Below are 12,800 nucleotides of genomic sequence, written 5' to 3'. Positions count from 1 at the left end.
TTTTTATTGTACATTGATAATTGTGTTGGGAGTGAGACAAAAGTTAAAACAGAAAAGTTGATGGATATTTAAGAAATCACGATAATTTCTTAATCTAGAGATTTTGCAAAATCCGCCTATATAATAGCGATGGAGGAGTAATAAATTAATAGTTACTCGATAAGTTCATAAAACAGTTATTTATCCAAAATCATAAGTTGTGTTTGTGTTGGGTTGAAAAAAAAAACTATAGGTTGTGAATTAGATCCTTACCTTTTAGTATGTAATTCTTGTGCCTCGAAAGTGCCGTTACCAAGATAATGGCGAACAAATAAATATAGACCATCTTTCTGGTTTACAATGCTCTGTGTAGCAATGTCTTCCTTATCATTTGAAAGACCACAAAATTCATCAGAATCATCTGATCTAAAATCTACCTTAGCAATTAACTTGTACACATGAACATACACATAATTAGTGCCAATTATATGTAAGTAAATGTATGAAACTGTAAAGTAACAAAATAATGTAGAAGTGAGGTTAAGATTGAATATAAGTTGAATCCATAGGTTTATCATTTGATTCCATATGCTCCATTAAAGAGTCTACAATCATATCATCGTTGTCCTCCGGAATGTTTGAATTCCTCTGTATATTAATTTACAATCAAACAGATATGATTAGGTACTTAGGCTTGTGAGACAGATTCCATAAAGATAACTTTTTTAGATATTAATTGGATTGTATGAGACAGTACCACTGCGCAAGTGGTTTAAATAGCATGTGCACATCCGTTTTGGATGGTTAACATGTAAAATAAGTTTGACATATTTAAAAGTCTTGCAGTTGGGTTATATTAAGCTTTTTGTGTGGTCACATCGAGATATTTTACTTCATATGATCCCATAGCTTTCGGAAAGTATAGTTATTTTGATCATTCATACTGACTGTCTGGGTGAACTACCTTTAAAACGTCTACACCTACCCATTGACCATTGTCCCATTTTCCCGAGAAATATAGGGGTCCTATTTAGGGGATAAGTTAGTGATTTCTAAGTGGTCTTTTTCTACTGATCATAACGAATTTTCAGAATTGTTTTTAGGCTCCGGATTAGTTATCCATTCTCTGGAAGGTGTTGTTTGATATTCTTTGAATTAGTTATTATATGGGTAGTTCAACAAATTATCTGCGAAAATTGAACCTGCAACCTGTAGGTTGGAAGTCCAAACCCTGGCCAACTGGGCTAGTGCCAGTTGTTTATAAAAACATCCTTTTATGGTGGGTACATTTTATCTTTAGGACATTATACCATTTACTTATGTTTGTTCAAAACATGAAATTCTTATCTATAATTTATCAACAACATGATTGACTTCATTTCATATCTTTCAGAATTATTTACTTGCTTTTCAAGGGTATTTCAATGTTTCCGCAGCAAAACAAAAACTTATTCTATTCAATATCCATATGGGTTAAATAACAACAAAATCATACATGTATATATGATTTTGTTGTCAACTATATATTGTCAACTTATTGAAAAAAAAAATACTGTATATTGTCAAAATCGTTAACTATAAATGTATATCGTGTGCATCCGAACTTAATATATTCTTTCTTTTTATTACAAATGCAGTTTTGTACTTTTTTTGATAAGAAACACACCATGGAATTAACAAAGAAGAGAATTACAAACATCCGACAGGTTCTCATTCCTAATCAAAGAGTTCAAAAAGGAAGGAAAGGAGACCCAAAGACCCTTAAGACTACCTATTCTAGCTCGACGTGCAAGTCGATCCGCTAGACGATTGTTCAGACGATTAACATACAAAGTTTTAAAGAAAATAGACTTAGATAGTAAACACCGACATTGTTCAAGAAGATCACCGCTCCGCCAATCTATATTACAGCTGACTCCATTAAAAAAATGCACCAGTTGGAGACAGTCACTAATGAAAAAAACTTTGGAGAGATTCATCTCTTCTACCCAAGAGATCGCCAAAATTAGAGCAGCAGCTTCAGCACCTACCGCATCTGAAATCAATCCAAAGTCAGCTCTCGTACTTCTTACATTTCCTGCACAGTCACACCAGATGACACCCATACCCATGTTAAAATCTTTAAATGAACCATCAATAAACATGAAATGATCCACTTCAGAAGGTAGAATCTTAACATGACCATAATTAACAGAGGGACTACACTTAGGAGCAATATAAGAGTTTATCATTCTCTTGGTATCCATAATAACTCGATTCAGATCGATTGAGATATGTCTAAAGATAACATCACACCTCAACTTCCAAATATACCACATAACTATAGCACCAACAGAAGGCCAAGAAAATTTATAAGGCGAGGCAGTAAGATCATGGCTATGCCAGTACAAAAATAAGTCATCAATCCATTCAATATCAGTTTAAATCATATGTTGTAAGGAAATTCCAAACCAGATATGAGCAGCAATAGGACATTCAATAAACATATGCATAATTGATTCTTCATGATTATGACAAAGGGGACACACAACATCCACTTCTTGATTATACAAATGAAGCAAAGTATTCACAGGAAGCATATGAGCAAATATTTTCCACGGAAAGAACTTGATCTTCGGCAAGCATTCAATACCCCAAACTTTTCTCCAAAAACTAGAAACTTCAGATAAGACTATATCATTCACAAAGACCCTATGGGATGATTTAACTGTAAACTTACCATTCATTGTATGAGCCCACATTAAAGTATCACTAAGATTAAGATTTAATTTAATAGTTCTAATCCTAGTAACTATCTCTTGCGAAAAAAGAGTAGAGAGCACATTCACATTCCAGCAGTTAGTATGAAAGTCATAAAGTTCATTAACATACGTATAATTACTGCAAAAAGGATGAGAAGAAGACGGAGGAATACCAAGACCTGGTATCCAGACTGCATTCCAAATGTTGGTAGAAGCCCCATTACAAATTTTAACCACATAGTTAGCCTTGATGAATCGTAAACTATTTACAATACTTTTCCAGATCCAAGATGAAGATTGAGCTGCCTTATCAATTTCCAACAAATTTTGATTCTTAAAATATTTATCTTTGAGAAAGGAGGAAAGTAATATATTCGGGGTTTTTCAAAATTCTCCAACCAAGTTTACATATGAAGACTTTGTTAGTAGCATAAGTGTTTCTAATACCTAAACCACCATTCAATTTGGACCTACCTAAATCACCCCAAGAACGAAAATACGCAGCATGCTTAGGATTCCTTTTAGACCACCAAAAAGATCTCTGAATAGCATCTATTTTAGCAGTGACGGACTTAGGAAGAAGAAAACAAGTCATATGGTAAACATCTAAATAAGAAAGCACATGCTTAGTTACTACAGTTCTCCCAGCAACATTGAGATTAGTCTTCTTAGTTGAGCTTAATCTTGAATAAAAAATTTCAATGAGAAAGTTGAAAGATTTAGTTTTATCTTTACCTATAAACAAAGGAGTACCTAAATATTTTTCAGAACTACTGAGAAATTTCATTTTAAGAGTTTTAGATAAGATTTTTATATGCCTATGGTGCATATTATCACTAGTAATGAATCCTGATTTATCAAAATTAATCGCCTGTCCAGAGGCTTTCTAGCATAAGTGACAGAAGCTTTGGAAAACAACATACAATCATCGGCCAAAAAAAAGTGAGATATGGAAGGACTATTCTTCTTAAATTTAAACCCCTGAATCAGTTTATGCTCTTCAGCTTTCAATAGTAATTGAGAAAGTACTTCCATACAGAGAATGAAGATATAAGGCGATAACCAATCACCCTGCCTAATTCCCCTAGAAGGGAGGAAAGTCGCTCCCGACGAACCATTTACCAGAACTGAATAAGAGACTGTACTAATACACTGATATATCATTTGACACCAAGCTTCTGAAAAACCAAGTTTCTTAAAAACAGCAAGAATGAAGGACCATTCTAGCCTATCAAAGGCTTTAGAAACATCCAGCTTAATAGCAATGTGACATTTTTAGTAGTTTTCTATTTTCTTTTAAAAGCATGAAGAACTTCATGGGTAATAATAATATTATCATGAATCTGCCTATTGGCAAAAAAAGCAGACTGAAAAGGAGATATCAAAGAGTCTAAAATCGGCTTCAAACGATTGGTTAATATCTTAGAAATTATTTTGTACACAGAATTAGATAAGCTAATAGGTCTGAAATCATGAGGGGAGGCAGCATTCTTGATTTTGGGAATTAAGGTTATAAAAGTAAAATTAGACTGCTTAAGGAGGTACTTATTTTTAAAGAAACTCTGCACAAGAGAGATAACTTCACCCTGAACAATGTCCCAGTTATCCTTAAAGAAACCAGCCGGGAAACCATCAGGCCCCGGGGAACTCCAAGGAGCTAAAGAATTGACAGTATCCTCAATTTCCTTTATCGACGGAATGGCAGTTAAAGAAGAATTTAAGTCTTCAGTAATAATAGGGCTAAGAGCTTCATCAATATCATTATTACTAGGACTGGAAGAAGTAAATATTCTTTTAAAATGCTTGGTAAATAACTCAGAAACTTGATCTTTGTTCTCTAACCAATTACCCTGGTCATCCCTAATTATGTGAATGGTGTTATACATATTTCTAAGTTTCACAATATTATGAAAAAAAGTGGGTATTCCTATCATAAAGAGTGAAGTAGTTTATTCGAGATTTTTTCTTATAAAAAGAGTGTTCAATTTCGTACCAGTAGTCAAGCTGATTGGAGTAATTAAGGATATATCCTCAAATCTGAGGAGAGTAAGGCATGGCTTGTAGCTTTTCTAACTCAGAGTTTAATATTCTTTTTTTATAACAAGGACATATATTAATTAGGAAGTTCTAGGCACTGCAAGCCTATTTAACAGAGCAGAGAACCAAGGAAAATAGATCTGGTACTCTTCTAATACGAGTTTCTTTCTCCTGACTTGTTTAGCAACATTGTCTGCTATATTATTAAAATCTCTCCTAACATGAGAGATTCTACAGAACTTAAAAGAAGAAATAAGAGTCTTAATATCCTTAATAATCTGATTATTCTCCCATCTAACTTGAGAAATATCTGTGGTAACATACTGCACCATAACTTCAGCATCTGCAAAGATATGGACCTCATGAATGTTGAGAGCTTTAATCCAGCTAAGAGCCTCCATGATTGCCATGCACTCTGCAGCTTCTGAATCTATTACTCTGTTTGCATACGATCCCTTAACTCCATCGCAGGTACCTGTAGAGGACAAAAGCACCATTCCAGTGCCAGAAGTATTAGTCAAACTATCAAATGAAGCATCAACAATTATTTTTGCATTGTCAGTATGTTTTCTCCTGCTAAGCTGAAGTTTTGCAGGTGAAATTGAATCCTTGAGACTGTAGAGCAGTGATTTAGGGCTTTGTTTTGGAAGGCATGTTCACATCTTTCTTTCCAGATTACCCAGCATGCCACCATTAAAGTTATTCTCCATATATTTTCTTAGTGGTTTTAATATGTCCAAAAGAGTTGATGTTCCACTTGACTAAGTCAATCTTCACATTATTGAGTTTATTAACAACCACAAAACTAGGTGAACCATTCAACTTTTTAGCCCAAGAACAATGCAGAATATATTTGAACTCAGGATTTAGTTGCCAGCATCTAAAGAATTTATAAGGAATATTGAAATGTTTTTCCCAATGAAAACATTTAACCAAAATCGGACAGTGATACGACCTGAATTGGTAACTCTAGTTTGAGGAAGAACTGACACCCATTTATCATTCATAAATATTTTATCTAACTTCTCAAAAATAAAATCTAATGGATTTTTAAATCTTCTGTTACACCATGTGAAAGGATTTCCAAAGGAATAAACTTCATTCATATTCATCTTAATGACACTTTCTTTAATAAAATTAGGAGGAAAAGATTTTTCAGGGTTCCCACCTTGTTTATCAGAAGCATGCAATATGAAGTTAAAGTCTCCCACTAATAACCACGGATTATTATTATTGTCATTCATATTACTAAGGAAATTCCATTGATTCCTCATACAAGCCAAGTTTAAGGAGCCATAAATAAAGGAAATACACAGTTCTTGATAGCAGGCGTAATGTCGCGGAAAATGTGAATCATATTTAAGGAACAACCAAGCACTTCAATATTCGATTTTTCAAAGTATCTGAAAGCAAGTCCACCCGATTTTCCTACCGCAGGAATGATATTCTAAGAGTCAAAAGGTAAGTGATGGGTAAACCTTCTAACAGTGTCTACATAAACCATTGTTTCTAAAAGATAAACACTATCTAGTTTATGCTTCCTAACAAGATTTAACAGATGACGCCATTTCTTATCGGAACAGCACCCATTCATATTCTAACACATGAACTTTAGTTTAGAGAGATGAAAACTATAAAGACAAGAAGAACTAATCAACCTAACAAGAGAAACACCCAAAAAAGAAAAGTACCAAGTAATAAAATATGATAATAAAAGCAGTGATCAGGAACAAGAAGAAAACGATAATATAAAACCAATAAGGCAGGAATACGAGAAAATAAACTGAGAGGTTATACAAGGAAACTTACAAGGTCATGAACCAATGAAGGATCCGCTTCCATAGTGTCTGAGTCCATCATCATGAGATCAATTTCTTTTTCAAACTCTTCATCAGTAACCACAGGCTCAGGAGGAAGAGTGGCTAAAGGGACAGGCTCAAGCACTAATCCATCCTTAATGTCTTCATTATGATCAGCATTAAAAGCAAAACCATTATCATGATTTGCGTGTAAAAATACTTCAGAGGAGTAACTCATTTCTGATGTAGCATTGAAAATGAAACCAGCTGAAGTAAAAACAGACTGTGTATAAGCCATGCAAGAGTTAGACCAAAACATGTTGGTATCTTCACTACCTAGACTAGAAGAAGACCCTAAACTTCCCGAATTGAAAGACATCTTAGAAGGAGGGGGAAAAGGGGGCACAGTAGTAATTGGAGGCCAACAAGGAGTAGGCATCATTGAAAAAGAAGATGTTACTGCATCAGAGCCTAAATAGACTAATTCAAATACTGACCTAGCTCTTTTCCCTTTTCAATCATGCAAAAGACCATCGACATCAAAAGACATATCTTCAAAAGACGAAGGAAAACCAACTGAATTTGGTTGAGACGAAACAAGCTCTCTAATTGTCAAAGGAGAATTTCTAGGTTTATCAGATGGAAAAACAGGAGAAAATGATGAAGAACCTGTATTTCTGAGAGCTGCAGAGGGATGCAGACTGACAGAAAAGCCAGATGGCTTTGAGTGCTCATCAGATACAGCATCAGCAGCAACTACAGAATTAGCCTTCCCTGCATTTGAGCATTCACCATCTTCAGAACTTGAATGCACATTAGTTACAGAAACATGAGTGGCCCTAGGAGATGGAGCCGGCAGAGCCCTGACAAAGATTCTCATTCGAATCTCTCTGCAGTTATCTTCATTATGGTAAAGAATGAAACACTTCTTGCAAGCAAGAAAAGGCAGTTTTGGGTAGAATACAGTCATATAATAAGGCCTCGTGCTGGTGTTGATGACAACTTTCCGAGTAAGTGGATACCTAAGAGGCACCATCAATTTAGCTTCATAAAGATTCCCTACAGGAGAATCCGCTGACACAAAAGTTCCCAACTGATCTAAGACCTCTCTAGCCCTCCCTTTGTTAACCAAGTCTGAATGAATAGGGATTTGGACATGCATCAAAGTCTTATCCCAAACCAAATCAAAAATAGATTCCAAATTACCTAATGGTTGGACTGCAAAAAGCTGGCCAAACAGAAGAGTAGGCCTAGCAAGGAAAGTTGAATCCCTATCTTGACTTTTCTTAAACATAACTACAAAGAGATTTTGAATACCCAATTCTTGGACATAAGGCTTAGCAAGTTTGAAGTATGGAGAATTGATTGTCCAGATTCTATTGAGATGATGCTTAATTGAAGTTTTATGGTAATTGCGACTATCATCACAGAGAAGAGCAGCAAAGCGAAAAGGAAATTCTTCAACATCTTCATCTACATTAAGGACTCTTACTTGAGCAGCAGGAATTGCCATTGAAAACTTACAAAATGGACTCAATCAGAGAAAAGCAGAGAGGAGAAAAAAGATGAGTGCAGATGAACAAGGGTATTGAGGAATATAAAGGGATATCTATCAAAATAAACAAACTAATACTGATACTGTTAATGATAGTGTATGCCTGCAGTAATGACATTGACAACACTTTCTTTTAGGAATGACAATTAAGAACAAGAAACTGAACAGACTGAATAACATATTCTTCATTCTCAGAAGATCAAAGGAACAACAGAGAGAATAACAATCAACATGCCAAGTGTAGTAAACTCTCTGATTTATCCATTCATCATCAGTGATAGCATTAGTGCTCTTCTAATTACTTCTTAACATCTTTAAATTAAAATATCTTAATAAAAAATTAAAGAATTGTTAAACATAAATTTTTATGCATTGTGACAGTAAATTAATTTCCACAAGCAACCAGCAGAGAGATTAAAGCCTATTAACTCCATTAATACTTCAAACAGAAACTATCATAATGAGAATAAACCATCACAAACTAAGATCAGTTCCAAGATAAAACTTCACAGAGAAAAAGAATCTTTGAAATAATAGCATATCAAATCCCTACTTTATGTAGGATCTCAAACCCCCATAAACACTCCAATTTACAGATATATAACTTGATCCTTATCCGACTCAGAATCTTACGTATAACAATATAACCATAGATGATGAGTAACAATGAACCATACCCCAAAATCAGAAGAAGAGTTGTCCTCTCAATCAGTTGTTGACATTTGAGAATCTCATGATGCTGCCTCAAAACTCTATGTCCGCACCTCCATTAGCTCATGATCTAAATATGAAACAAATAGAAATAAGATTGAACTAAGTTAAAACCAAAATCAGACAGATCAAAGACACAAAACTATTATTTGATTTTTAAAGTCATAATAACTAAAGAATTAAAATCAGAAATAAAGAGTTTAAACAATTTTAGGGTTAGGTCATAACAAAGATGATCTTCAATCTGTAAAAGTAAATACTCTGAAATGAGAAAATAGATAGGCAAATGGTTTTAAAATCGAAAGGAAAACATGAAATTAAAGATGATTTGCAGAAGGAGTTCTTGAATTTCGGCAGGATTCGTCGAGAATTTTGAGATTGACTAAGTCAGCATCGCATGACTTATCACCCCAGCTGTCAAATGCAGTTTTGTACATCAGTATAATTTCTTTGCGTTTTTTTAGGCCTAATAATTCGGTTTATGTTTTTTTTTTTTGTTCTTAGCATCTTGCAGTAAATTAGTTGCTTCCAATATGATTATTTTATTTTCGCTGGAGTCATTTGTTGCATCAAGGAATTGTATAAATCACTTGATCATCCAATAAATGCATTTCTAAGCCACATATTGCAGCTTCTGTTCGGTTTTCAGGTGCATACTTTAAAATTCTTACCTCGATTACCTTTTATTGGGATAGATTATTGATCTGGGTGTAGATTGCCTTTCCTCTTCCTGCAGTTGAAAGCAAATTGTAAACAACTCAACTAAATTCAAAGAAAGGAATCTAAAGAATGGTACCAAAGTTAACTTTGACCCCACTTTCATAGACCCTAACTATACCTCTCTTTCTAAACTGGTAAACCCTAGCCGTGTTCTACCACAACTCAAACCCATCTCAAACTGTATGCAGCAATCACGTCCTGTAAACTTGCAACAGCCTTCAAATTTCGCGCCTTCACAGACGCATCGACGATGAATCATTTGAAATTATGCAGGCCTAAGTATGCCTGTATGAGACAGCTCCTTCAAAAATAAACAATGTAAATTCAAAGCTTATGTTTCGTAATTCTTTATTTTTTTGTTTAAGAGCATTTTTCTTTCTAATTGGACAAAAAATACATATATACCGCAACTACCTTATATGCTCATTACGCTTCTACCCATTTTACAAAAAAATAAAGGATAAAAAATGGTTAAGCACTAACCAAAATCAATTAAAAAAAATCGCGAGTTCTCAAAGTTGTAGCCAACTATTGCAGCTGCACTGGTCTCTCTTCTTGTCATCATCATCGTCATAGATTGTAATGGAACTTGATCATACTGTAGCCATTATAATGGACTGGTGTGACTAAAGTGATGCTTAGAATCATCCACAATCCAGCAGAGCATTTCCTTATTCTCGTACATACTTATTATTACAACAAATAGAACTTAGTGGCAACTTTATTCTCCGTCACGACCATGCTCAAGATGATGTATTGCGTGCTACTACATGCGCATGTATGTCCTACTATATATTGATACCGAAAGCATTTGCAGTTTGGGCTTACTATGCCATATGTGGAAGTTGAACCCACAACTACATGGATGAAAGCCATGTGCTCTACATTTGAGCTAAGACAACAGTTAACATGTTTCGAAATCTATATCGTAGTGATAAACTCATACGACTCATACCCGTCCATTTTACCAGATATTTACTAAATAACCTCATCGTCAACTTACCTTGATCAGCTTTTCGAATTTTGTTTGACGAGTGAAAACGTAACCTAAACTAGTGTCACCATTGGGCGTTTACAACTGCTATAATAAAGATCAAGCTTTTCAGGAGGACCTCCGACATAACCGATCCATCTCTTCAGGTCTTTGTGTACATATTTCACCATTAGCCACGTGTTTATGAAGAAACACGTGGAAGGCATGCGAATCAAGCCATCAAAACATGATGAGACACGCTTACAACCAAGAAGCATATCCCATCAACATCAGATCTTCGTCCAGATAATCCGATGGCAGAAAATTAAGGTGTACCGAAGTATGATGTTACCGCGGAGCACCAAATAGCTCCCAAAGATCTACTTTCTCTTATCCCCAGAAAGATCCAAGATCAACGGCAAGGAGAAATCTGATTGACACGGATGTGACAGGGGCAGAAGACACTTGTCTGACACGAGCAAACGTATCAACTACCCGCATTAAACACTCTGAGCAGTGTACGTGTCAATCAACCCATGGAACGAACGAGGAAAACCCTTCGTGATCAAGCATAGAACGTAGGGGGCATCGTAAAGGAAGAAGACCTCTGCGTGATGGACACAAATCACAAGAAGATAAGGTTGCAACGGCTCTCAGAAGTAGGCCCCACGATCCAACCCTATAAATACCCCTCTCCACCAAGAGAGAAGGGGGTCGACCAAGTTAGAGTAATTAGAGGAGAAGATAGGAGAGGGAGAAATAGGAAGAGTAAGTATATCATTTATCTCTGCAGACCTATGTACACTCAAAAGTCATTCGACTATCTTTGTAACTGTTCAATACATAGTGAAACACCAATCCCCGTGGATGTAGGCCTTAGTGCCGAACCACATAAATCTCCATCTTATTTATATTTCACCACTTTTATATTCATCGTATATCCCTTACGTTTCGTATTTATGTTCGTGTTTGTATTCTTACTCATTATACGATCAACTCCTGATATTACTCGACTAGGCAGTGATGAGCCCGAAGGCTTTGAGTCGATGAATCGATAGTATCATCCATTTTACGCATCTATCATATTTAATTCAAGAGTTTTTTGTATGTGCAAACCTTGTTTGTGAACACGTGGACTCCCTCGTGATTTGTGTGTTCACAATCTGGCGCTAGAAACAAGGACTTTATCCAGGTAAAAGATTTATCTTATCCTGTGATTTCACCTTAAACGCGCACTATGGCTTTGCTCTATTATTTTTAGCATCACTTGTCTGTTTATTGGCCAATTAATACTAAGGATTCAGCGTGCTTTCAAAACCTTTTTTATTCTGGGTTTACTGTCTTTATCTTCAGGGACACCATTTCAAAACAGACAGATCCACGGCTATCTATCATAGATATGCACGTTCGGCGTATTTTAAATTGATTAAAAGACTTAATAATCAGATTCACGGGTATTCGCTACGGATCTGCCTTTTCAAAAGATTTCCTATTTTTATCTTCACTACGGATATAGATCCATGATCGTTTATTAGAGTATTTGTACTGCGAAAACAAGACTGTTGAATTCTTTATGTTTTTTTCTTTTATTAAGGCCCTCGGGCAACTCTCTTCTTTCTTAAGGTAAACATTTTTTATTCCATACATTTTACGAGCACGAATAACACTAACCCGATCCACGCGGATATCTCTGGTTCTATTTATTTGAAATTACCCTATGCAGAAGGACCCAAGATGGAAAAGACACTAGAGGCAGGAAAAACCAAAGCCTCATCAAAGGAAACACCGAGGACTACCCCGGTCATGACCCGAAGTACGCAGAAAGGAGACAAAGCTAAGACAGTTAATCAGAGGCAGGATGCTGCGGAAATCACCTCACCTTGAACACTAACTCCATTGCAGCCGCGACTCTCAAAGCAGCAGCAGCGAAGAGCAGTGCGACTGCTGCGGCCCTCCAGGCTGCAAAAGCTAACAAAACTTTGGCTACAAACCAAGTCCATCAACAAAGAGAATGGGTGGAAGAATCTATGACACATCAGCCCGAACACCCGCCAGCCTTCGGAATGTCGTCAACAAGCGGTCAGAATCAAACTATACCAGCGGCTCTAGCACCGCGGGTGGAAGCTCAACCGAGGGGACCAAACTTGGAGATACCAACAATCGAAGCTGATCCTCTACCACCCTTAATACACACAGTAGATGAAGGGGAAACCATGGCCGTAGGGGTACAAGCAGAAACTCCCAATCAGGGGTCTAACCAGTCCCATCGACTGATGGCTGAGCTC

The 12,800-nt window shown here is 36.0% G+C and overlaps 1 protein-coding gene across 1 annotated transcript; it reads right to left on the bottom strand.

Annotated features, from left to right (window-relative positions):
* Window positions 1-4,805: 4,805 nt before the first annotated feature.
* On the bottom strand, window positions 4,806-8,334 carry LOC113342157. Its single transcript, XM_026586794.1, has 2 exons — window positions 6,567-8,334; window positions 4,806-5,232 (listed from the first exon to the last, which is right to left on the bottom strand). The coding sequence occupies exon 1, from the start codon at window positions 8,067-8,069 to the stop codon at window positions 7,071-7,073; it is 999 nt and encodes a 332-aa protein (XP_026442579.1). The 5' UTR covers window positions 8,070-8,334; the 3' UTR covers window positions 4,806-5,232; window positions 6,567-7,070.
* Window positions 8,335-12,800: the final 4,466 nt, after the last annotated feature.

This window comes from Papaver somniferum, unplaced genomic scaffold (genome assembly GCF_003573695.1).
Source record: "Papaver somniferum cultivar HN1 unplaced genomic scaffold, ASM357369v1 unplaced-scaffold_35, whole genome shotgun sequence".
NCBI classification, from domain to species: domain Eukaryota; kingdom Viridiplantae; phylum Streptophyta; class Magnoliopsida; order Ranunculales; family Papaveraceae; genus Papaver; species Papaver somniferum.
Note: the sequence above shows the minus strand (reverse complement) of the source record. Positions and strands in the feature narration are given on the sequence as shown.

What these genes read in the sequence shown, in the direction of transcription:
- LOC113342157 (XM_026586794.1), bottom strand. Translation starts at nt 8,069, where the DNA reads ATGGCAATTCCTGCTGCTCAAGTAAGAGTCCTTAATGTAGATGAAGAT.